Source organism: Synchytrium microbalum (genome assembly GCF_006535985.1).
Source record: "Synchytrium microbalum strain JEL517 chromosome Unknown SmJEL517_scf0017, whole genome shotgun sequence".
Classification (NCBI taxonomy): Eukaryota; Fungi; Chytridiomycota; class Chytridiomycetes; order Synchytriales; family Synchytriaceae; genus Synchytrium; species Synchytrium microbalum.
The window spans coordinates 325,211-351,307 of NW_022158366.1; the positions used below are offsets into that span (position 1 = coordinate 325,211).

The following is a 26,097-nucleotide window of genomic DNA, read 5'->3' on the forward strand; positions in this document are numbered from 1 at the left end:
CATTATAACTACATTTGAAACTACCTCTTTCGTTGTTTTTGCTGATCAGAATGCACATTATACCCAAAAATAGCATCAACTCGTCGAATAATAACTTCGGTGGCTGCAGCTATAGCCGTCGATGCTGTTGAGTCCACAAATATGGCTTTTGTGAGAGAACGTTCCTTGAATGCTGCAAAGTCGAAAATGTCATTGGGATCAGACGGCTTATTGTCTTCGTCTGAAGTTGGTTGTGGGGGTGGCGAGTCTTCCTCGTCGTCATCAAAGTCTTCGGACTCTTCCTCAATAGCAGGAGCTGCTGCAGCCTTTTGTGTCGCAGATTGAATAGCTTCCAAGAATTGTCGACCGTATTCATCCATATCGTCCATAATAGCAACAGAAGTTCTTGCTGCTCGATTCATTGGTGGTCCCAACCCACCACCTGAAGAGGATCCCATGGGTGGACGAGATACCGGTGGTGGGCCGCCACGTTTCGAGGGAGGAGGAGGTCTCATGGCAGCAATTCGGTCACCTGCTTCAGATCCATCAACGGTAGACAATTCAACATCAAAGAATCCTGGTCGGGTGAATTCACTGGCTGTTTCAGACATGATGGTGGCATTCATATTGTCTGAGGCGAAATCGTGTTCAAAAAGAGATGCGAGTGCTTGACCTTCTGCTCCTAGCATGGCGGCCGCTCTTTGTATACCATTGGCAAGACTGGCATTGTTGTGATGATGGTGGTGATGATGATGGTGACGGTGGTTGGCACCGTGAACAGAGTCTCCAGGTATCTGGCCATCAGTTGTTACTCGGAATATCACTGGGCCAAATACAACACCCAGGTTTCGTACGATGTCAATATCACATAGCGATGATATCCTAGTTATTGAAGATTTAGGCCTCTGGTTCATGATGGTATATTGACACATTTGAACAACATGAAATTGAAATATACCTCTGCAAATGACTGAAGATTGCCTTCAGCAACAAATATTCGCTCCTTGGCACCTTGGAAATGATTCGTTTCAAAGAAGCAGCAATGGCTTCATCATCTTCGCTTTCCTCTGTAGTAATCATAGCAAAAGTTAGCAAAAAAAGGCAGAATCTCCTGGAAAATGAGTTCTTTGATCTTCCTTACCAGCGACTCTCAGTATATCTAAAGTGATGTTACCAGGTATAATATTTTCCACTACCGATCGAATGTATCTGTACATATGGTAGCAGAACTTGGCTGCATCCTCTTCGGTCAACCTTGTAATCATTTTGGTTGGTACAATAGAAGTGTCGCGGATAATGAAGGCTCGTTGATTGTCTCTCATATCAGAATCACGGGCTTCCAATTGAACGAAATCTAGCGAATGATAGAGTTTGTTAGATCTAGCATCCACACAACAATCTCCAGGTCAGTATATACCATTCAAGAAGATGAGCTTGTAATATTGAGAAGAATGCTGTTCTTCGTTTTCTTCTGGTTCTAAATTAGATTTCAGTTAGTCAATGTGGAACGAAATTTCACAGTTCTTGATCAAGGCTTTGCTTTACCTTCTTCCTCGTGATCAATAGTCTCTTCTATCCTCGAAATAATAGTTTCACGATCTCCAGTAAACTTCGGTAAATTCGATGGGAAGAATTGCTGTTCTTCTTCCTCTTCGGAGTCGTCGTCAGAGTCAGAATCACTATCATTAGCAAAGAGCTTGGTCCGTAATAATTGAGCAATCTGCTTAGCCCTTTCACCTAGATTAGCCACATTGCGTAAGGGACACGTCATTGCCTGATAAACAGCAACAAAGTATTGAAACTCACGATTTCGAAGAAACTCATTCCGTTTGATTGGATCTCCAACACCACCAGGTCTCCAGGTTGGCATTGGTTTTGGAGCCATCGACTGTCTTCTCTTTGCATCCAGTGGTTTGCCACGGACAGCTTTTGGTACATCAGGTGCCAATCCACCTGGCGCATCAACTTCTACTTTTAATAACGGTCCTTCAGGAGCTTGTACCTGAGGTAGAGGATGCATCTCTCTGGCTGGTGCTATACGAAGACTAAACGCCGTTGTTGATTTTTCAGCAGCTTTCTTGGTTGCTGGAGGCACTCGAACTTTTGGTGGTGCAGCTGACAATTCAGGAGGTAGGAAAGGTGATATGACTGCCACCTTGGGTTTCGTAATTACGTTTGTTCTGAGGTTGTTGCTTTTGGGAGGTTGGAATTGGAATGGTGCTGCCGGTTTCGTCAATTCTTTCTCGTTGGGATTTGCTGACATGGTTCTCCTTCTTTCACGAAGATGTGCAGCTAGACTGTGTTGCAGTGGAGCTCCAGTCGTGCTTGGCCTATGACTTGGCGGCGAGAACGATCGAGACATTCTTGATGGATGAGTCTTTTCTGTAGGTGTAAGCTGTCGAGGGGTTCGTGGAGGGCTCATGGCAGCTACCGCAGCTTGAGATCGACGTCGATCGTCTCTTGAAGTCACAGTTGATGCTGTCCAATGGGAATCTTTCTTGTCCCTAACCTTTGGCTCCGCATCAGGAGAAGCCGGCATTTCAAACCGGACTTCTTCTCCTCGTGACGGTGGTCGTTCATGCAATCGAGAAGGTGGTCGACTTGTTGTCTCACCGGCACCTCTAGATACTGGTCGTTCAACGACCATTTGTGTTGCAAATGTAACGTCAGTTCCCCTTGATACTGGCCGTTCAGGCGCCATCTGTGTGGTAAATGTAGCATCAGCTCCTCTTGAAGCCGGTCGTGCTGGAACCGTCACGTCTTGTCCTCTTGAATTCGGTCGAGAGAGAAGTGGTGTTGTTTCCACCTCCTTTGCTTTCAAAGGAATTTCTGTTGATGAATCTACTCCTCTAGATACAGGACGAGACACTGGCTTATCTTCCGAAAGTGGGTTTGACATTGATTTTCGTTTGCCAAAGTTGGGAGGAATGTTCGATATGGAGTCTCCTTCTTTATGGGGCTTCGAGTGGGTTGTGTATTCGGAATCTAGAGCTACTACATCACTAGCAGTTGATCTCTGACTGCCCCTAGACAATGGTCTTCCACGCTCGTCGTCAGCTTTTGGAAATTTAGACTGTATTGGATCCTTTGAGACCTCGTCGTTAGACACCAATTCTTGACGATGACGAGACAGCCGTCTCGTAGATTTGGGCATTATCTCGCTTATAGTATCAGGTACTATAGCTGGTGATGCTGCGACTGGCGATGCCAAATGATTCTCTATGTCTGATTGCATACCAGACGATGACTGTGCACGGCTTGAGGAATGACCTCGTTTGGAAGGCTTTTGCTCAAGCACCAGCCCATCTTTCACGTCAGTCTTCATAATCTTCATGTCCGACAAATTGTCTTGAAGAATTCGGCGTTCCGAAAACTTTAGTGTTGGTGTTGGAGCATGCGATAGTTGGTGATCTTGAGGACGAGACAGTGGAAGAGCGTCTGAAGCTGTGGCTGACGTTGAGTGCCTTAATCTGTCACTGTGCGTAATTCGTGGCATCTCCACAGTCTTCTCCACGAGATGTTGAGACTGATGCAGAGCATGATGCCCATTTGAGTGCTGAGTGTCCGGCGACGCTGCCCGTTCATTCAGACTAATTCGAGAAGCGTTTTCTGGCATTCGTAACTTGTCTGCACTTAGAGCCTCCACTTGTCCAATTTGCGTTGTTCGTTGTCGAGAAGTAGGAGACGGCGGACCTCGTTTACGACCACGAGGTGATGGTGTACGTGCTCGCTCACGTTCTTGACTGCTGCCAATTCTTCGATCAAAAGTCTGACCAGCATACGACGTCGGTATAGCATAGTAAATTTTTATTGGATTTGTGGTCAACATGGTACCAGCTGGCAAGGGGCGGGTTACAATCGGAGTTCCTGTTTCCATTTGCTGCATCTTTTGGCTAACTAGAATAGAAAGTGCGCTATGCTGCACATCGTGCTCCGTTAACCTCCAAGGGTTGGATGCTGGCTGTCGTTGTTCATATTTAGATCGGCGAGGGCTCGTTGGTACTGATTCCGTCTGGAGTAAATCTGCCACATCCTGCGCAAACTCATCGTGCACCATATTGGGGTCCCGTTCATCGGCGTGATCTATAGCTTGAGGTTCTTGGATCTCGGCAGTCTCGGGTGAGGATTCAACCTCTGGCTTCACATCAATCTTGACATGCATGGACCGATGTTTCCTATCACTGCGTAAAGGTCCATTGGACTCGGTTTCAGTGACTACTTTATCATTGTCTTTCATATGATGGTGCTGTTTACGATGCCGCCTCCCAGTATGGGTATCTCGATTCTCACTCTCGACTTCTCGAGACTCTGTTGTAGTAGGTTCTGCATCTTCTGGCATGTATTCAGCTGGTTTTGGTACTGATTCTCGTTTAAAGGAATCATCTCGAGTATGATCTCTTCCTGCGACAGACTGACGAATACGGAGTTTCGCAGATGTTATAGTATCACGGGCCAAATTGGCGACTCCAAGATTTTGGCGATCAGGATCTGAAACTCGTCTTTTCTCTATAGCATCTGCTGAATTGGCTGTTCTAAAAACTCCAATGCCGATTCGGACGGCTTCGTGTTGCTGTGTCGATGGTCTAGACGGTAGATTCTGATAATAAGCGGCTTCTGCTTGGTGCTTCTGATGCGAGGTTTTCCCCTTCAGCGTAGTGGGAATTACGACAAAATTCGATGGTGGTAGGAAGCCTTGCAGCGAATTTGTTGATGCAGAATGGATCGGCGAGGATTCGGCGAATGAGGAACCTCCTTGCGGAGAAGCAGCCGAAGCAGCATTGTGCATATTCAGTCGGCCATCCATTTGAGGTGTTAAACCATGGATATCTGAGGAGATGTGTTCACCAGGCATGTAGATGAAGTCGTCCTAAAGTTTGAGATCGAGTGAGGTTAAGCACTCCAGCAAAATCAACCAACTTTTGTCTGATCTTCACCAATTCTATCGGAAATTGGATACTCGTCCAACCTCTCCAACAAAAAAGCGATATTTTCTTGCGAGTTTCTGCTATATGACAGCAAGTTCGACATGGACTCTTTAATCTACGGCCTATATCCAGATACCAAAGGGAAAGCGTGGTCCATCGAGTCACTATAATTTCCCGACCCTCGATTGGTAAGAAAGCAGAGAACATAAAATACTGTATAGACGAGAGTACGAAGGCAGTCAACCTTGAGTAAAATCAGAGAGAATATGCACGACGTCTCAAGATCTTGTTCAATATGCTTTGGAATCGCAACAGACAGTAACGTCAATATCTTTTTTGAGGAACAGACGCAACATTCAATTGACGAGCTACCAGTGTCTCATACTACTATTGATTATATCAAGACGCATCAGTGTATATTCAAATACAGTAATACAGTAATACTGGAAGGTACTTTTGAATCCTTGGGTTGGAAAGCAAGCAAACTTGCGTTTTGATGATGTCGTTCGTTTTCGCGTTCAGACACAGCTTATGACAATCAATAGTGGCAATCCGGCGATCGGATGAAGAATTTTGAGCCTTGGTTGCTTGGCACTGTGAAGTATTCTACTTGACAACGCTCAGCGAGAAGTATGATTATACTTGTCTTTGGCTTGTGTTTCAAGCACTTCAAAACATCAATTTAATGCAATAACAGGAAGTAGTTAGACATAATTTCATCTCTATAGAGGCATACCTCCTCTCGACACGCAGTCAACTTGCGATGATAGCCATAACGTTTTCAGCAATGTTTGCAACAATGAGTTAAGAGCTGAGGGCATTTATACATGAAAGAACGCGTATTCTCAACACAAAAATTGAATTAGATTATCTCTACATGTCTGCGAATTCTCACCACCAACTTGCTTGAACAAAGTTTTGTCATTCACATCTAAAAATGCGGCTTCTCTTCCTGCTGTTTGGGCTGATAGTAGTAGACGGTCTATTTCAAGATGAAGTTGGCTCTTATGACTGGTACAGTCTCCTTTACTATTTGCATCTAGACGCGAAGCTCACATAATTGTATTTTGAAGGATTAAGCAACTGGTCGGCACTCCAGTTCACGTTCAATTTGGAGACGAAAATCTATCAGATTTCATATATTTGTCTACAGAAAAGAATGCGGTCGCTGCTATCAACTCGGCATCTAACTCCATCGGTACGCTTTCTCAGCATTTTGCTCAAAACATTTGAACGAATGCATCACTTCCATTCTCATTCACATCCCTCTAGTCTGGAGACACGTATTACTTCCAAATGACCAAATTCGAGCCATGACCGTGTCCAAGAATGGTGCGTGTATAGAAGTGTCACGTCAAGCACAATACTCAACCAATATTTTGCCGCAGGTGTTTTGACTTTATCTGGATCATCTCATCCAACTCTTCGGCTATGGGACGCTGAAACTGGGTATTCAATTTGGGAGAGTGTCGTGGAAGCATCAGATTCAAGTTGCAATGGGTTTGATCTGACCGTGGTTGATGGAACTGCATACACTCTTACAAATGGGCTCACTATCTCCAAAATCAACGTCAAGTCTGGAGATATTGCATGGACATCATCACCAGTCAAGTGAGCTCCTGAACCTAGTTGCTCTCTCGTTGGTTAGCCCGGCTCAACTCGAATTGTCGATATAGAACACCTGCTTGCTTGTCGAGACTGGTCGCAGACTCTAAAGGAGCTCAAGCTGTTGGAAGCTCGGCGAATAGCACCGACGGATCTCTCATTAGTGCAGTATTAGATGCCACTACTGGTGAAACAAAGGGCATCACTGTCACCAAAAGTGCTCATAGCGCAAACACAGAATATGAGTTGGTGGGGTCAGTAAAAGAAGTGTTAGTAGTCTACGTAGACGCTAAGGGCAAGAGTTGGTTGTCTCCTCTGGCCGAGTCAAGTCGTCCAATAGCTCTGGATGTCGCAGTACGTTTTGAAATTTCCATTATTCAATCTGGATACAATAATGACTCAAACAATATTTTTTCAGTCATTCTCCGATGATTCCTCTGCAATTTCAGCAGTGTCTTCGATATCCTCATCGTCGATTCATCTTGAGTTTGTTATGACGACTGTTGCTGGATCAGTCTTTCTAGTGAAGCCCAAAACTAGTGGTATTGAGCTTGTTCGCAGACTCAAGCCAGTATGTATAGCATTACCGCATTTATGATTCCCACTATCTCCTCATCGGCCTGGTTTAGATGGGATCTCAAGCATCACCTGCTTTGTTTGCAATCACAACCGAAAAGGATATTGCCGTAGTTGCGGTTGATACGAAAGATGACTCGACGGTACGTACGAATGTTCAGTTGTTAGGAAGCTTTTTTCGCTGATTCCCTGTGTCTAGATCTCGATTGAAACCGTTGCTATGGGCAAAGGCCAACCATCAAAACCGATATTGATCCCTTTTTCAGCCTCCGAGTATGGCACAATTACCAAGGTATGAGACATTTCAAGGACTTGATTCCGCTAATGGACGACCGTATCATGCATTGGAACCAATAACTGACGCAAAATTTCACAGGCATTTGCATCGAGCAAAACAGGCTTGACCAAACTGTTGATTGTTAGCTCTGATGGATCGATACACTTTGTGCAAGGCAATGAGCTGAAATGGTCTCGTGATGAGTCTCTCGCTCAGATCACACATTCAGAGTTTGTTGAACTTCCAGCTCCATCGCTACTATCAGAAGAATTGGATGAAATGGGTAGGTGCCTCAAGTCGACAGTTTTTGTTTTGAAATTCATTTTAACAATTGACCACTACTTTTCGTTTCAGACGAACCTGCGTCCAAGTCAGCAGCTACAAACCCAGTTACTCGATATGCTAAACGCTTGTCAACTCATATCAAGAAGCTCTCTGTACGCTTTCTTACATGTGTTTACTATAGCGAGGAGTTTCTTTCTGACAATGTTTATGATCCGATCTAGGCTGCTGTCAATCAATTCGTCGTGTCGGCACCAAACTCTCCTCAAGAAGCTGCACCCGTCCAGAATGCAACTCAAGACTTGTATGCATTCCGCAAATTGTTTATTGTAACGACAAGCACTGGAAAAGTGTTGGCCTTGGAAACAAAACATGGTCAAATAATCTGGTCACGAATGTTTGGACTTGGAATGGGCAAATTTATATCTGTCAAGACACTTCGTGCTTCTTTTGTGAAGTATCCACCCATAACAGCTTTGGTGGCTGTGACAGAAACAAGTGTAAGAATGATGAAATATTACTCTGTTTGCCTGTTTTTCTCACCTTCGTTTTCTACAGACAACCATACATGAACTCAACGCCTTGACTGGAGAAACCATAACAGCCTCCGTGTCTCTGTCTAGCGTTACGGAGAAAGTAGTAGTCCTTCCCATTGAGACAACGCAAGACAGACTACATGTTTTGGCATTAGTTGATACCAATTCTAATGTCCGCTTACATCCAACATCTGATGATACAGTGATGCAGTTTGAGAAGATGAGACCATCCTTTTATGTAACTGCCGGGCTACGTGCTGGGTCACAAACCATCTATGGCAATGCTTTGGGTCCTCTGAATCGAGAGAAGGTAGACGCGTCCTTTCAATACCGTGAGTACACGAATGTAAAGGTTCTAATACCCCTTTACCACAGGGTTGCTTTGAAGCCAGTCAAATGTGGGAATTCTCATTGCCAGAGGGTGAAGTCATTGCTAGTGTGTCGGAGAAGGACAGGAATGGTAATGTCATGATATGGTTATCTGGTGCTTGGTCGTGGGATGTTTCATCGTACTAACATCAAGTCTCCTGCCAGATCATATTGCATCTATCGGTCGAGTGCTGGGCAATCGAGCCGTCTTGTATAAATACTTGAACTCCAACCAATTAGCCTTTACCACTCTCAAAACGAGTGACACCGCAACGACAGCCTCTGTATATCTCGTTGACGCTATTACTGGAGCATTGCTATATCATGCAGTCCATGCTGGAGGTGGCAATCTAGACTCGATCCCTTCAGTTCATGTCATCCAATGTGAAAATTGGGTTGTATATTCCTATTGGAATCATGGACCAGACGCTGCTGAGTCTGTTGTGGTAGCAGATGAAGCCCCTGAAGGTGACGCTAAGACTCCAAAGAGAAAGTCTGGCAAGAAGAAGGCACAACGTGCTTCTCTTCCGGAGGTCAAAGCTATGGAAGTGGTGGTCTTGGAGTTGTTTGAAAGTAGTAAGCAGGATAAACGATTCGAGGGGTAAGCGCTTTACTTCTAAATGTAACCGTTGCAGTCATTTCAACACGCTTTTGTTTGTTTGGTGACAGTGATACCTTCTCGTCATTTGATGGATTACGGCCGGATGTGCTCTCAGAAGCATATGAATTCCCAGCTGGAGTAACTGCCATCGGAGTGACAAGGACTCCAGCAGGAATTTCTACTCGAGATGTCATATGTAAGTGCGAAGAATTGCCCCCCCCCCCCCCCCTCTCCCAAAAAAAAGGCTTCTACAACCTGGACTCACACCACTCTTTCTCTCCTTAGTCGGCACTACCTCAAATCAACTGCTCGCCGTGAATAAACGTGTCTTGGATCCCCGACGACCCATATCCTTGTCGGCCGACGACAAGGACGAAGGCCTGGTCCAATACACTGCATACATCCAACATAATCCAAAGGAGGTCTTGTCGTATCATCTAGAAGTGGCAGGTGTATCTCAGATTGTATCTGCACCCAGTATACTTGAATCGACGTCCATTGTCGTAGCTTACGGTCTTGATATGTTTTGTCTACGACGAGCACCATCAAAGACCTTTGACTTGCTGAGTCAAGATTTTAATCGAGTGAATTTGGTTGTGACCATGATTGGTTTGGCAGTTGCCATTTTTGTTGCACGATACTTTGTTGCACGACGGAATTTAAATGCTGCTTGGAAGTGATTTCATTGTATACCAGATGAGGAAAGGAAAATACCTTATAATATATCTTCTTGTTAACCAAAAATTCGAGTTGCTTTGCAGTAGCATGCAGGTGTGACTAGAGGCTAATGGCCAACACAGGCTGGGTCAATAGATTACATGAGGCCCACAATACGATCCGTAAAGCAGCATTTCAGTTCTTTCTGTGCTGTGAAAGCACTCAATTTCAATTCCTGGACCGAAGGCAGCGAATTCACAACCTTGCCTGCAAATGAAACGGGAAGTACGCTGGCATGAACACACTCTCAGAAATTATCATGTGAGTCTACGCGGCACTAAATTTTATTCCTTGGACCCTATTCTGCCAGAAGCTATAACATTCCGACATATGATTCCAAAGATTCTTCACGGCAAGAAGTCCGAGGAAAGGAGATACAAGAGGAACAGAGACATCTCTCGTCATGCTATATGGGCAGTACGTTACATCCTTTGAAGATTCAAGCCTGGGTGGCAACCAGATCTAGAGATATTCTGACTGATTTATCTTGGTTGCCGCGTTTAGAATTTTCAAGAACAATTATCAAGGAATCCAAGGATCTGGAGAGACATCCAATGCCATCTATTACTAAATCTGTCATCAAAGTAGGTCGCCTTGCCTTTCCTTGACTAGCATACGTCAGATATAGCGTTTTTCTATTCATCATATCTGAGTCATTTTGCTCAAACCATACCTTCCTGTCAGCATGGACAGTCTACAAAGACTCCGAATCGCTCTGAGAACCCAATATATCTCATAGATCATGCAACCAAGTCATCCTCCCTGTCTCTGACACATGAAGAGTTTCTCATTTGAAAGAGCATACTCCAAGGGACCACCTGGTTCCGGTAAATGTTCCAATTGTGGAATATATCCGCTGATGGCCTGCTCCAGACGCCTTGTCCGAGTGTGGAGCGTAGCCCACATTGATTCTAGAATGAGTGGCAATCTCCTCCCTCACTTAACCGTATATGTGTTTCCTTGTTTCGGACCTTCTTTCCACAAATCAAGTGGTCTGGTAATTTCTTACTCCAATTGTGGAACAGAGCCGAGATGGCCTAGACCCAGTATAATGGAATAGTCTCTGATCAGTTGCATGGCTCTACTTGACTCTACACATCAGTTGCACTGCACGGTCACAGCTTGCTGAAGTCCCATAGCTAGCAAACTCTACAATCGACATGAGTAGAGGTCGCGATGCTGAGCGGCTTTTGCACTGGACCAGTAGTAGCTGATGGAACTAAGAAGTCTTGGTAGGAGAGCAGGGTGATGCAGCTACGAATACAAACACACACGTGCCGATGTAATGTGGCCATAGCCGGTCCCAAGCCCGGGTTGAGAAAATACAGAGGGCCTCTTGGAATGAAGAATAGATTGTAGCATTTCGTTGCGCGAATAAAGTGGTCTTTAATGATATGATATGTGTATATTTGTTAGTGTGAGTGATCTGTACAAGTTCTCTTTACTATGTTTATAAGTCTATATTTTCATGAGGCCTTCAATAACCTCCACCACTTTGTCAGCTCCATCAGTATGTAAGTGACCTCGAGGGGATGTTTGATTCAATTCAACAGCTTTCAAAATGGTATGTTTCCATCTCCCAGCTGTAAAGTCTGCGTATTCCATTTGCACGGCATGACCGTATGAGTTCATCATGTTGATCAAGCCTGATTCTTCAGCCCATCCACTTCGTTTGATGTATAGCAACGGTTTGTTGTGAGCCACGACCTCTGAGCATAGGCCATATCCAGCTTTTCCAAGGACCACGTCACTGCACTATATTATTTGAGAAAGTGTGTTTGATGAGAACTGAGAACCCATGATACGTCCGTAAACCATTCCCCTTTTTGGCTTAAATGCTTACGTTGATGAGATCAGGCATAAAGACATTCTGACCAACAGACTTGAGTCGACTAGTCGAATTCTTGGAATTCCAGCCAACAACCAATCCATACCACGTATCATCTGGCAATACAGTATCTGGCGACCATGAACCAACCAGCAATTCATGTCCACCAAAACATATCAGTAATACTTGAGCGTCAATAGGTATTCCAAGCTCAGCACGTAATACATCCCTTCGTTTTGTCGAATGTCTGACTACAAGGGGTACTTTGTAGACCAAACCGTCTCGTTTTGTGAATGCTGGTATATCGACTTCTCCTGGTAATTGTATGAGATTTGTCGTGGCTGCATATGCGAGGTAGACAGATTCGAGAATCTTGGTTTCCTTAGGTGTAGGCAATTCACATAATGAAGAGTACATCTATGTGGAATGATTGAAAGATTTGTTGGTGATTTCTTTCATGAAGGTATAAAATGATAAAATCAGTGAGTGCTGACGTGTTCATGATGTGTCAATGAATCACACGTGCAAACCACTGCTCTTACAGAATCAAATGTAAAGTTGGAAACCACGACAGCAGGAATGTTGATGGCTTTAGCTGCCAAAGCTGGTAAGAATGGGGCATCAAGAAGAATCATCGAAATATCATTCTGTTGCAACCATTGTGTTTCAGTGCAAATCCATTCAGAGTCAGTCTTCATAAATCCTTCCAAGGCATCCATGGTTTTGGTCCTGTCCAGTGTGATTGCATCTGACTGTATCATAGAGAAGATTTCAGAACATGTCTCATCCAAATCATTTGTGAGTGTGCGTAGTAACAAAGAAATGACCTGGATGACACCGACGTCAACAATCAATGGTCTCAGATGACACTGGTGTGTCCATTTCAGAGCAGAATCAAATAGAAAAGCAGGTGCATTGGTGACAATGTGAATGATGAATCCTCGATGTATTAAGGCATCGATAATTGGCATTGCCCTAGTCGCATGTCCAAACCTATTGATGGATGAGTGATATAGATTAGACAGAAGCTTGTAAGATCAATTCAAGACAGCACAAATGCAAAAATATGTTGAGAGATATGGTTTTCAACACAATAATGTCCACAGTGATCACAGCAAAAGTTTCATTAAATAACATGAGACGAGGATTCGCTCGAGTCCAGTACGATTGATCGAGCAAGTACATACCCGTGACCAGAGACGTAGTAGGCCAGTCTATGCATGTCAGATTTAATGAATGTTATCGGCATTCCATTCAGATTTTCGGGTTTGCGTTTTGTGTCGAATTGTATTCACCTTTCACATTTCAGCAGCAGAAAACCAGCCATGAAACAGCGAGGCCGAACAAGTTTTACGTGATTTTACGCGTCCGATACAGCATTCAACACCGTTGATGGTCACGGGATCACGTAACCTACCGTCTGCAACCTTTTGCAATCTCCAAATTCGCAATCTTTAAGAAACCCCGTTTACGTGACGAGTCGATGACCTCCCAAGAAAAACCTGCTCATAGAAGGAAGTTCCCACTGCCAGGATGGAGAGATTTCGTTGCAGGAGGAGTCAGTGGCATGGCTCAAGTCTTAGCAGGGTAAACCCCAAACTTTGGTCACAATCTGTAATCTCTGAACTAACCACTCCTCCTTTTCACTTAGACATCCTATGGACACTATCCGCATCAGGCTACAACTCGATCAGAACAATCTATACAGAGGTCCAATAGACTGCATCAAGCAGCTTATCAAACATGAAGGTGTTCTTGGCCTCTTTAAAGGCATGGGATCGCCTCTCATGGGCATAGCGTTTGTCAATGCTGTGCTATTCACTGCTTTTGGCTGGGCTACCCAGTATCAACAAGAGGGTGATGGACCTCATGCTATGTACAATCTCACAATTTACCAAATCGCGCTGGTATGGGCTGTTTCCTCGTTGACTTTTGACGCATTGTGGCCAGTATGAACAGGAGCGCGATGGGCCTCATGCATGATTCTCACATAGGCTGGTGCTTTCGCTGGAATTGCAAATACTCCTGTAGTTGGCCCAATCGAGATGCTCAAGGTTAGGACCCATTTTCGCGTTGCTGTTTTCATTCTCTGTTCTGAACTTGTAAACTTGTCACTTTTCTAGATCCGAATGCAAGCCCAGCGAGGCTCTGGAACACCTCAAAAGTACAAATCACCAACAGATGCGGCACGACAGCTCATAAAACATTATGGAATTGCCAAGGGTTTCTTTCGAGGAACTTTTGCTACTCTACTTCGAGAGATACCTGCCAATGCGGGATTCTATGGGGTAATAGTTGCACGCCGTGTTTTATATTGGATGTTGTGTTGTGGTGGTGGTCGTTTTTCCGCTATTCTCCCCAACCACCCCCATTGTCTAACCAAAAATCAACATTACCGACTTTACAGGGCTTTCATCTCGGCAAGCGGCTCCTTACACCAGAAGGAAACAAGCCCGGCGAAGGTCTATCGGTTCCTAGATTAGCTGCATCGGGAGCTTGTGGAGGTGTTTTCCTTGTTCTTGAGTTTTGACATTGCCCGTTTCGTCCGCTTACAATCTTTTGTGCTTTAGGGCTCGCATATTGGACAATGTCATATCCACTCGATATCATAAAATCACGGATACAGCAGACGGATCCAGGTCAAATGACAGCAAACCCATTCAAAGCCTTATCAGAAATGTACAGGAGTACAGGAGTACGAGGCCTCGTCAAAGGGTATTCGATGGCAGTAGCTAGAACAATACCAAGCGCTGGTGCTACATTTGCTGCTTTTGAAGTCACGTATAGGTTTTTACAGACCATTTAGTCCGGATATACGGTTATATTTGGGGCTAGAAATAATAGAGAAGTCACAATATATATATATAGAGTCATCCGAAACAAATCTTATTGGGCTGGTGTTTCTTTTAATGAAGCTTTTGATTTCTTCATGTCATCAGGCTTGCCAACCAGACTCGACTTCGATTTTGATTTAGTTGGAGAACCACTCGAAGGACGAGATGGTGATGCAGCACTGCCTGGTCTCGTAGGTGATTTACCCTCTGAGGGTGCCTTGGGCCCCTTCTCAAGTGTAGAGACAGACATTCCAACCTTCTTCACATTGTCATTCAACACATTGTTGCTATTGGCCCGACTCTTGGCGAGCATGTCCTTTGAGCCTGCCTTCTTTTCAGTGGCAGGTGGAGCTAGAGGAATATCAAATCAGCTCTAGCTCATTCAGTAGCTTCTGAAAGCGATAACTCACTAGCTTCAGGAAGTGAAACAGTCTCCTTTGGAGGAGACGCAACAGGAGTTGCAACACTCTTGGCGGATCCAGCCCATGGCGCCTGATTACTAAGCGCATTATTGGAGCCCTTGACCAAATCGCCTTTAGATCCCTTGACAAGATTGCCTTTAGATCCCGTCAAGCTTGGGTTTGATGATGCAAGCCATTGCGATGAGGCAGACTATGTTGAAGTTAAGTCAATCAGCATACGGCTTCCGACAGAACGGGTATGCGTGTTTATTACCTTCAAACCGGCCTTGGGGAACAAGAAGTTGATTTCTCGTTGAGCTGTTTCGGGAGAGGTGGATCCATGTACTGCGTTATGCACGAAATCGGTACCATACATGGCTCGAATACTGGTTGAAGTTTAAAAATTAGTGAAACGCACAAAAACTGAAACATTGATGTAGAGACAAACCTCATTGGGTAGGTACGTTTTGCTTCTTCTGGATCAGCAGGTCCAATCAATTCCAACCATGCTCGAATCACATCATCACCACGAAGTACAAGACCCACTGACGGTGAACTATGACAAGTAAACACCACATCAGTAACATCAACCAAAAAAAAAGTGAGAAACATCGTCCTCACTTGTCCAAAAATGCAACAGCCTCATCTCTAACAGGCCCTTCAGGATAGATATCCTGCAACATTTCATTCGTACGATCCGAAGATCCAAATTCAACTTCTTCACGTTTAATAACTTGGAAGCCATGGAAGAGGATTCGTTCGATGATTTCGTCCAAATGGGGTATAGCATCGGGCTTGACGAGACATAATGTCTTTTGTTGTAATGCGGCGGCTCCTTCGACTTTGGGGAAGATCATTTCTAGCACTGAAGGGTCATCAAATAGTATTGCTTGTTCTCGAGCGGCTGAAGCTGGTGAATCTGATCCGTGTACCGCATTCATGGTGCCGTCTGTACCAAACTGGGCTCGAATACTACAAATTGAAAAGAATCAGCATACGAGATCTACATAAAAAAACAATCCAAGAAGAAGACATACGATTTTGGTGCCGTATCTTTAGCAAGCTTGGAATTCGTGGGTCCAGCCAACTCCCTCCAGGCCTTGATCGTCCCTTCATCCTTATGCAACAAGAAAGCCAACACAGGACCACTCGTCATATACTTGATAAGATGCGGATAGAACGCCTTTTCTTTGTGTTCAGCATAAAACTGTCCAGCCTGATCAGTATTTAACCACAGTTTACGTTTACGAATGATATCTAGACGGTGTCGTTTCATGATTTCAATGATTTCTTCAATGACTGCCGGGTGCATGGCATCAGGTTTGATGATTGCTACAGTGACTTCTCCTTCTGGAGTGGCGTCTTTGAGGGAAGTGCGTCTGTCTGTTGCTACTACACTTTCTGTTCGCGAGACTGCGGCAGCTGCTGCAGCTCCTTGTGACATTGTGCCCATTTCGTCTTCGAATACGTACTATGATGAGAAAGGAGAGGTACGATAAGGTGTTGTAAAATTCCAAGAGGAATAAGAGACATACTGGAGCGTGAGCATGACCAGCCTTCTCAATCTCGATTTGCTCACGGATGGCTTTCTCAAATGCAGGAGCATTAGCACCGTGCAAGACTTTGACCAAGACTCCATTCTAGAGAGGTTGCAAATTCCATTAGAACGAGGAGGGTTGAGTACCATTCGCGATCCTTACAAAGTAGAACAAGAACAAGGGCTGACTCTTGTTCCTGAATCTTATCAATTGAGTTATAGCGTCGGTTTGTGCCTAATAATCATAATGGTTAATTCGACCTTGAAAAATATGATTGTCATAAGAGTCGTTTACCGCAATAAAAGTGACGTTTGCCTGCAGCTCCGACTTTAACTTTCTCTGCAAAGGTTGCATGGCTTCACAAGGGCCCGCCCACTTTGCTATTTGATTTGAAGATGGTTGAATGTCTCCCACGTTACATTTTTGAAATGTTGATGATTACTACCATACCATATGCATCGACGACTAATAAACCGAGAACAAACGGTTAGTATACAAACAATAGTAATGGAAATCAATTCGAGTTACCTCGTAAACCAGGTTGTGCTAAATGGTCAATCCATTGCTCATCCTCGGCAAGGACGATCATAGGATTTGGGACCACACCTAGGAAACGAAGAGTGTTTGTTCTGATCGTTCTGGGCCACGACGCGATAGATCCAGTGTATATTTGTATTCACGTACCTTTACTCATTCTGACCTAGCGCCTTTTGTTGTCTGTTCTTCTAGTACTATATAATTGTTTGTCGCAGACAGATTATGCAAGTTGCGTTTTTCGTGTTTTCACGGATGAAGGTGAAGGTGAAGTGTTTGACGCAGAGTAGAAGAACTTAGACAAATTAGTATCTATTTTATAAGCAAAGACCCGTGTTTTAATAGCTGCATCATCGGTTATTGTTGTAAATAGACAACTGACAAAATGTTGAAGAAAAGCGCTTCGGCATCAAAAGATCGGTAACATATCACCAGGTCATCCCTTAATTTTACTTGTACATTTAACAATCTCTTTATATAGGCTCACTCCTAGACCACCAACTGCAGATCCCATCAAAAGAAGCCTGGATTTGCCCATCTTGTCGCCAGTAGTCTCACTCCCCGAATTCAACGAAGCAGAAGTCGCTGCTGAGAAATGGGTCGCAAAACATGCTTTCGAAGATCCAGATGGCTCTATTCTTCTCCCCAGATCCCTGTCTTATATGGTCGAGGGTTACAAGAGGGCTACTGAACTGATACCTGAAGGTCATTCTCCCATAGTTGCCAGATCACCCACGGATTGTGCCAGTATGTTCATAGTAGCATTATCCACGCCAACCACATCTGTCACGGACTCGAACGGTGTCTTGCTGTCTAATGCTGACGGTGAAACTACGCCGATAGAACCACAGTTATCACCACAACCACAAGCCACCATTACACCGTTTATGCAAGCAAATTCTCATCTGTTATCTTCAGAACTCATGAAGAGTATTTTGGTACACCTGCATTTCCTATATGATCAGTCAATCAATGTCAAGGACGACGATTGTCCTCCACCATGGGATCAGATCTATCCGCACTCGAAAGATGGCAGTCCGGTCATTTCTGCTGCTGGAAAGTATATAGTAAAGCTGTATTTTATGGGGGCTTGGCGTAAAGTCACTATTGATGACAAGATACCGGTGGATTCGCAAGGAAGGCCATTACTGATATCGAGTCCGGAAAAGACGGAATTGTGGCCATTACTGCTGTCTAAAGCATTGATAAAAATTGCTGCGTTGAGGTATGCACAGTTTTTGAAACTTTTGCAAGTCACCAAACTTTCATGAAATTCCATTTTAGCTACAAGAATGTCGAAAAATCATGTGAACACGGTGACTTTGATGTACTGCATACCATCCGTGGCTATATACCCGAACGAGTGACTATTGGAGAACGCATGTCTGAGAGCTCTTGGTCCCATCTCGGTTCCGTAATCAGAGGGCATGGACATATCCCTTCGTCAAACTCGAATCGTAAAAGCAAGGACTACTTGACATCGAACGCTGCACTAGCGAAAACAGAACGATCATCCAGTATACAAGGATCCTCCGCAGCTCGTAGTCAAACTAATATCAGACAATCCGGCAGAGGTCAACCTATCGTTGTCTTTGCATACCGTGATGTGAGTTGGACTTTCAAGCTGTAATTGAAATGATTGTGCTGACATTTTTGCTCCTCGTAGACTCCTCGAAATGTAACGAGTCTGGTTCGTGTCGTTGATCTAAAGGAGACGGATGAAGTTATACCGGCCACGACGTGTCTTACCCTCGTTGTGCGAGATTATAGTACGAATTGTGGTAAACCAGTGGAAGCTCTCGCCATGGCAGAATCTCAGCATGATCTGGCATATGAGAGTGATGGGACGCTTACGGACTCTGATCTCGTCAACAATGGATATAGGTTGGTTCAAGAATCATCTATCAGCTGTTGTTTGGTTGTTGACGTTTTTGTCATTGTCTAGATGTTTCTTGTTTTATCATGCTCAGATTTTATTCAAGCCACCAAAACTTATCAATAATATTATCGTCGATGCTTCAAAGGTTGCGGATACACCAAGGATACCTCCTCTACTATGTAAGATCATTTCATAGTAAAATCTCAGGTCGTTGTAGAGTTCTTCATCACGCATCGCTCATGTAGTCGCCCAAGATCCCTCTCGTGATACAAACCTGCTGGTCACTTTATCGACATTTGGAAGAGTGCAGGCTTCAGGTCTCCCACGACTGCCTGCCATTACAATCGAATCCTATGACTGGAGGAAGAAGTCCCGACAGGAATCTTTGTTGAGATTTACAACAAATGCTACTATTGGGACTTTTGTAGTTATACCTGCCGGGTAATGACAGAAACCGATTGTGATGGACACACGCATTTTTTTGCTGTCTGACATTGCACTTGCTAGAACACATGCGCTTCGACTGACGGTGGATTGTAGCATGTCGTATCAAGTTTCATGCTGGTCTCGTGACGATATTCTGCTGGACGATGAAGCCAAGTACTTGACAGAACGGTTGAATGTTCAAGTTAAAGATATCGATGAGAGCTTTGCAGCTCAACCTGCAAATTCTTGGTGGTTGCTGTACAAGTGAGTTTGTGAATAATTTCCTGCTTGAAGAAATTGTCTCAAACCCAACTGTTTTTTTTGGTAAGGCAAATAATGATGTTGTCGGCACCCACGTTCCTCGCTGCCGACTTGTATGTTCCAGATCCTTTCCAGTCAGGAGCAAGGCTACATATCATTAATAATGATACTGGAGAGGAAGTAGAGCCGTCATTTGCTCTACAGCCGCGACAGTATCCTGTGAACAAAGTGAGTGTGTACAAGAAGGACAAAGCCCATCCCGCCACCTGAAGTCGTTTTATTTTGTCACCACGTAGGCGGGATACACCATTATCGCCGAATGCAAAACCGTGGTCGCTAGACCACCTGGTAGATGGAAAGTGAGACTGGTATCTGATCCACCGTTACCTGCTGATCTCGTCACGTCATCATGGACAAAGTTTGTTACGCAAGACTTTGAAGAGCAGCTAATTCCAAATCGACAGAATGTCCTATTCAGGTATAGATGCATCAAAATCTCGTTTTTTATCGTCCTCACCAACAATTTGTGTTTTGCCCAGGTATCTCGTAAAGCTGAAGGATACACCCGAAATGAGAATAGGCTGTCAATTATCATGTACGAATGCTGCCTTACCGATTCGATTGCAGATTTTAAACAATGGTTTGGAAATGGTGTCGGTGGGAGGCATGAGTGCAGCTACAGTTTTGAACTTCGTCGTAGCTGATGACTCGGTAAGCATTGATTGCTGGGCCGGCAGACCTGCAAGCTAAAAAAAATTCGGTCAATAGACGACAAAGAATCGTTACATAATTCAAGGATCTGTGGACGTGCTCGGCCTTCTCAAGCAAGGACGAGACTTGGTTTCTGCCGTAGGTGACGTTAGGCCACAATCTGGTGGCGGTGTAGCAAACGCTTCCAGTAAAACTCCTGGATCAGGCAAATCATCGGCTGCCAAGAAGAGAACGACATCCACCATGGATGATGCCGCTTCAGTAGTATCAACAACAGCAGCTCCAACGGCACCAGTAGCAACCACCACCGAAACTCCGGACCTTTGGAAGTTGCGAATCTTCTTGACAGAGCCTGGCTCTGCGATAACATCTAAAGATACAGAACGAGAAGACCGCCAAAAGGCGATCAAAGATGCCTGGGAAGCTGCTCAACCTGGTCGAAGCACTAGAGCAAAAGAGCTTAGAGAGGGGTACTTGAAACAACAAGATGGCAACATTCGACCGACGACGCCAGCTGCTGCAGCGGCGGCAAAAGCAGCAGCAGCAGCCGAATGCTCGCTAACACTGCCACGAGTCTTGAATATGAATGAAGTTGCCATGAGAGAAGCTGAACGAGAATATAAACTTGCTGAAGCCATTGAAGCAGCAGAAAAGATACGAGCACAACGATCTCTGGATAGAGAACAACGTGCTGGACTGAAACTACATGTATTGGAACGTATAGAACAGAAGGCTCGTGAGGTGGAAAAGTTCAAGGAGGAAGATTTGGCGAAACGAGAGTCGTATCGTGATAAACGGACCAAAGAGGTAGATGAATGGAGGACGGCACGCGAAGCTGCTGCTAGAGAACAGGCAGATCTATTACGACAACAGCAGGAGGCTCAGATGTTGTTGGAAGGTGCAAAGGACGATTCACCTAAAAAGAAGAATAAGACCAAGAACTAATTGTGTTTGTGGACTGGCTGCATATTGCAAGAGGACAAGGAAACAGTGAAGGTTGGAGTTTACAGTGGTTTGTAAACGCGTAAAATTATGTAGATATTTTAAACAAAGTACTTGTAAATGAACGCGTTTTGGTTGATTGTTTCTCGAACCTTGACTTGCTGTCAAAGGTACTAAACTTCGCAAACCATTCGAGGGACATGATGGTGGTATTCGACGACGTAGCGAGAAGGCAGGTTGCTGCGGCTGTATTTCTAGGCATACAAGTAAGTCAATCGACTCGGTTTCATAGTTTTTTAAGCGCTAGCTCGCACAAAGTCGAACTAGAGCTGACTTGTTGATTCTGCTTTATAGGCCGTGAAAGTCCACCAGTGGTTTGCTTCGACCGAAATCATCTGGTTATGGATTCTTCTAGATATAGCATTCTTTGTTACTCTCCACTTCATGAGGATCCCTCTGTTGGATTTCTCGTTGCCAATTACTCTATTGTTGGTCGTGTCATTCGTCGTTGTCAACTTGATTGCTTCTCAGTCATCTATACAAGTATGAATTTTGAGGTCTTTTGTATTTATATGGCTGATGCTTTGGAGTGCTGATGTGATTATCGCTTTGGTAGGATGGTTTACATATACCAGGAACAGCTATGAGTATTGGAGGACATGTGCCTGAGCATATACCTGAAGGTAAAATCTATTGGCCTATGAAGTTTTCATCATGCTACTGTATAAACTACTGATTTGCCTACACTTGGTTTGTTGTAGATGGGAATGGAACACATATTGTTGGAGTTCACACCGTAGTCGTCAAACCTCCAATAGTTGGAAGCCTCAATCCAAACTCGACGTCATTCTGTCTATCAGATACTACTACCACCGTATCTGTACCTCTACTTATCCGTGGATCCTGGCTTGCAGAGTACCTTGTAGAATACGAAAGGACTCCGTATGGTGCCAAAGTGTCTGATCGTCACAACTTGACGGTGACATCAGTACCAGTATCCAAAAGCATTGCGGAAACTCCCATTCCGAAATCCCAACTCACGAAAAGCCAGCTATTCTTGAATAAGCCTGGTCGATATCGACTATTACGTGTCTGGGAGCTTAAAAAAGGAGTCCCACATACTCTGGGCAGTGTCATCCATGGCGAGACAGACGTCGTCGGGTGTCCAGAAGCCAAATGGATCTTCACGGATACATCTAGGAAGCGGGATATATGTGTCGATGAACTTTATAGGCTCGAAGCTGAACTGAATGGCGCTCCGCCATTCCAGCTCAGATATCTACAACGAATTGCCAGAACGGATTCGCTGATGACGACTACTGTAGACATAGCTTCACCAGATACGTCGACTGGTGACGAGCAAATCGCCCTGGATGCAGATGTCGCTCCTCAAAAAGTGAGGCACAGTATAGAGCTCAGAGTAGACGTGACAGCCCCATACTTCTTCCGTATACTGTCTGTATCAGACAGATTCGAAAACTTGGTATTCTATGAAGACTCCATAGAATCGGTACCTGACGTAAAGGGCATGGTAATCCATGCGTCTACGCAAGGAGATCACCAATTAGTAGAAGTACATCCTCGGCCAACAGCCAGATTCACCGAGACGGATGCATTCAAATTGTTGATGCAAAATGCGGATGGTAAACCAATTGCATCAGGATCAGAGCTTCCTTTTGTGCTTGATGGATCAGCACCATTTACGATTACATACCGTAAAGATAATGAATCTCCTCTGATCAAGTCCGATATAAGGACTTCCTTGTCTCATATGCCTGTGTCAACCTCGGGAGTTTACGAACTCCTGTCAGTGAAGGATCAGTATTGCGCTGGGACGTTATTGTTACCTTCGCAACGGGAAGTAGTAGGTGTATACCCTCCACGTATCACCATTGCTGCTGAACCACTTATGGAGCGTTGCGTTGGAGAAGTCGGTGCAAGGTAAGCCAATTCAATCATAACTCTATTAAGTTTTTAAATAAATTTCTATATCCCTAATTTTCATTAAACAGTGTAAATCTTACTTTCGCTGGTGAGCCTCCCTTCCGTCTCGACTACCAAGAGATCAGATCAGATACCGGGACACGCACAAACCACTATATAGATTCACCAAAGTCTAGAGCCAATCTACCACTTCGGCCAGCGGTCGCTGGACGCTGGAAGTATGAATGGATATCAATATCAGATGCGTATTATAAAGACGTCAAGATATCTGCTCCTCCCTTCTCACAAGTTGTGCATCCTCAATCTGAAGCACGATTCAATATTGGCGACAAGTTGCTGAGGTGTATTGGTGACCATGTCAAGCTTAGAGTAGATTTGCAAGGATCTGGTCCATGGACTCTGACCTATGATACTATAGCAGATGGTGCTTCACTTGGTCGCACGAGGTTGAATGTTGCAACGTCCCCAGCATTTATAGTCACGCCGCCTTTCAACTCTTCCGGGGAAGTCAAGATTGACCTAATTGGTGAGTTGTGAGACCTGTGTAAAGATGATATGATTTTTCCTGTCTCATTTTGAACTATAAGCTGGCTTACGAAAACAATCGATCTGGTAGAAATTACGGATGCTAATGGTTGTAACTTCCCATTATCTGTACCTCAAGCATCAGTGTCTGTGTTGACACAACGACCTGCTGCGAGCTTCATTTGTCCAAAGCCAGTGGAGATATTGGAGAATCAGATTGCAAACCTGCATTTGTCGCTTTCTGGTAACAAAAACCACTTATGAAATGCTGAGCTAACTCCCACTAAATTACGATTTAAAATAGGACATCCGCCTTATAAGATCAAGGTTCGCCACGTCGAAACAGGCCAAACATTTGATACAGACAAGTCTCCTGTAAGTGCTATTGAATAGTCTTGACCTGTGAGAGTTTTAATCTTGAATGATCTTTTTTCCATTTGTAGCTTCCTGTCAGGCTAGCTGGGGTCTACGAACTAGAATCGCTCACGGATGCTTACTGTTATGGAAAATTAAAGTCACCAATGAAATGTGAAGGTAATAAGCTAACTGTCGACAATTATAGTAACCCCAGTCTGCTTTTTTGGTCACATTGACACAAAGGTTTTTCATTCCTAGTGACGATCACTCCAAGGCCCTCGTTGATTTTGGATCACAATCAATGTGCCAACTACAAAGAAGGAATTTGCTGCACTCCAGAAATCTGTGAGGGTGATACGTCAATCGTGCATGTGGACATTAAGGGCAAGCCGCCGTTTACACTAGACTTGACTCAAGAAACTGAAGACGCATCAAAGCGTTCTTCAGTGGAATCGAAGCATATAGACACCGATAAACGTGCCGCAATCCCATTGTCAAGTCTTCCAGGCCGTCATACCTACCATATCACAGGCGTACGAGACGGAAACTACCCGATCGATGTACCTAAACGGAATGAGATCCAGTTGGTACATAAAGTCAAAGCAAGGCCACGTGCGACTCTCGGGCATGCACCAGTACGAATATTTCGATGTGCTTCTGATGGTCCATCTGGATTGGATAGTCCAGACGCTCTAAATGACAGTGAGGCATTGTTAACGATTGATCTGTCCGGCGAGCCACCATTTGTGTTGTCTCTGAGAGTCAAGCAAGATGGTTTCGCTCATACTCAGATACGTGTCGACAACATAACGGAATCCACATATGGACTACCCTTAACTCGAATGGCTGAGTCTGCTGGCTCGCTCACTATATCATTGCTCAGGGTTTCTGATGCAACTGGATGTCCGCGTGACTATGATCCAGGTACTTTGCTAAATACCGCTCAAGTTTTCTATACAATCTCAACTTTTCGTTTACTCTTCCAGGTTTGGTTGAGCACCAAAAAACAATTCAAGTAACAGATGTAGCACGGATAACGTCTCTAAGTCCAGCTTCTGCATGTGTCGGTGAAACTCTGCTTTTCTCATTACAAGGTGTTCCTCCCTTCTTTATCAAATACCGTCTGGGTAAGCATAATGGCATTGAAGTGAGCTGGTTTCGTTTATGGTCGTGTTGTGGCTCATCCCCTTTTGTCGTTGTAGGTAACAAGACATTGACAGAACAGGAATCGCAACCTGTATTCTCAGTGTCTGCTACTCAATCCGGTGTGGTAACGGTTGACGAAGTATGTAATCGAGCTGAGGGACTAGGTCAAGTAGAAAGGTGCTGCCCAGTCTCTCTATCCCACACCGTACACGAAATCCCCTCTGTAAGGGTGGACGGAGGACACGCGACGATTGACGACATTCAAGAAGGTCTGTTGCCTGTCTGTTGAGAGCTGACTTGTGTACTCAACTGATTTGTGTTGTTTTCCTGATGTGTATAGGAGGAACCTCGCTCATTACATTTGACTTTATGGGCACACCGCCGTTCAACATGACGTACAAACGCTCGACACCAGGACAGCCAGATGAGACCTTCCGTGTTGCTGATATAAAGAGTCGCCATTACGAAGTCGAGACCTCACAAGAGGGAACTTACCGAGTAGTTTCCATTGCAGATAAGTACTGCGCTTATCCACGTAAGAGCTGAGTACATGAGTGGGCATAATTTGCATTTTATCTGTATAAATTCATACAAAATGGTCTTGTAATATACACATACCTGAATGGTCAGACATCTATCGATACCTAAATATGAGTTCATCAAGCACTCCAGGCGGTTGGGTAAGCATCTCTATAACCTCTTCTATAGCGCCAAACGTCTCAAGCTTTGTTCAAGCTTCGCGATTTGCAAAGAGATGAATTTCCTCGCATCACGTATCGTCCTCGATACGGGAGTTCCTCCACAGACTTTGTATGTACACGAACATGTCTCGATCATCTCTCTTGTCTCTGCTCAAGTTCAATTTCTCAGCACCAAATCTCCATCGTCCAAAGAAAACACTGCA

General features: G+C 44.5%; 6 protein-coding genes across 6 annotated transcripts; 3 read left to right on the forward strand and 3 right to left on the reverse strand.

Annotated features, from left to right (window-relative positions):
- Window positions 1-20: 20 nt before the first annotated feature.
- On the reverse strand, window positions 21-4,831 carry SmJEL517_g03356 (uncharacterized protein; the record flags this gene model as incomplete). Its single annotated transcript, XM_031169284.1, has 5 exons — window positions 21-861; window positions 938-1,046; window positions 1,121-1,333; window positions 1,397-1,456; window positions 1,525-4,831. The coding sequence occupies 5 exons, from the start codon at window positions 4,829-4,831 to the stop codon at window positions 21-23; spliced, it is 4,530 nt and encodes a 1,509-aa protein (XP_031024755.1).
- Window positions 4,832-5,841: 1,010 nt separating this feature from the next.
- SmJEL517_g03357 (uncharacterized protein) lies at window positions 5,842-9,830 on the forward strand (the record flags this gene model as incomplete). The annotated part of the gene is made up of 16 exons (XM_031169285.1): window positions 5,842-5,918; window positions 5,978-6,102; window positions 6,177-6,236; window positions 6,293-6,515; window positions 6,581-6,863; window positions 6,928-7,080; window positions 7,139-7,228; window positions 7,285-7,377; window positions 7,462-7,645; window positions 7,717-7,799; window positions 7,869-8,144; window positions 8,203-8,490; window positions 8,556-8,640; window positions 8,715-9,150; window positions 9,219-9,346; window positions 9,436-9,830. The coding sequence occupies 16 exons, from the start codon at window positions 5,842-5,844 to the stop codon at window positions 9,828-9,830; spliced, it is 2,979 nt and encodes a 992-aa protein (XP_031024756.1).
- Window positions 9,831-11,325: 1,495 nt separating this feature from the next.
- Window positions 11,326-12,666, reverse strand: SmJEL517_g03358 (uncharacterized protein; the record flags this gene model as incomplete). Its single annotated transcript, XM_031169286.1, has 4 exons — window positions 11,326-11,622; window positions 11,711-12,112; window positions 12,238-12,447; window positions 12,523-12,666. 4 exons carry the CDS (start codon window positions 12,664-12,666, stop codon window positions 11,326-11,328), a joined length of 1,053 nt encoding a protein of 350 aa, XP_031024753.1.
- Window positions 12,667-14,581: 1,915 nt separating this feature from the next.
- YNK1 (nucleoside-diphosphate kinase) lies at window positions 14,582-17,162 on the reverse strand (the record flags this gene model as incomplete). The annotated part of the gene is made up of 12 exons (XM_031169287.1): window positions 14,582-14,880; window positions 14,940-15,141; window positions 15,205-15,316; window positions 15,379-15,486; window positions 15,552-15,902; window positions 15,968-16,401; window positions 16,466-16,570; window positions 16,631-16,702; window positions 16,763-16,848; window positions 16,919-16,933; window positions 16,997-17,074; window positions 17,153-17,162. The coding sequence occupies 12 exons, from the start codon at window positions 17,160-17,162 to the stop codon at window positions 14,582-14,584; spliced, it is 1,872 nt and encodes a 623-aa protein (XP_031024754.1).
- A 225-nt stretch (window positions 17,163-17,387) lies between these two features.
- Window positions 17,388-21,224, forward strand: SmJEL517_g03360 (uncharacterized protein; the record flags this gene model as incomplete). Its single annotated transcript, XM_031169288.1, has 11 exons — window positions 17,388-17,422; window positions 17,484-18,227; window positions 18,287-18,608; window positions 18,669-18,886; window positions 18,948-19,060; window positions 19,127-19,322; window positions 19,389-19,571; window positions 19,637-19,796; window positions 19,865-20,046; window positions 20,108-20,279; window positions 20,337-21,224. The coding sequence occupies 11 exons, from the start codon at window positions 17,388-17,390 to the stop codon at window positions 21,222-21,224; spliced, it is 3,213 nt and encodes a 1,070-aa protein (XP_031024810.1).
- A 200-nt stretch (window positions 21,225-21,424) lies between these two features.
- Window positions 21,425-25,739, forward strand: SmJEL517_g03361 (uncharacterized protein; the record flags this gene model as incomplete). The annotated part of the gene is made up of 12 exons (XM_031169289.1): window positions 21,425-21,487; window positions 21,576-21,764; window positions 21,838-21,904; window positions 21,983-23,162; window positions 23,234-23,691; window positions 23,782-23,934; window positions 23,995-24,065; window positions 24,134-24,224; window positions 24,306-24,971; window positions 25,034-25,174; window positions 25,250-25,462; window positions 25,534-25,739. The coding sequence occupies 12 exons, from the start codon at window positions 21,425-21,427 to the stop codon at window positions 25,737-25,739; spliced, it is 3,498 nt and encodes a 1,165-aa protein (XP_031024809.1).
- Between the last annotated feature and the right edge of the window lie 358 nt (window positions 25,740-26,097).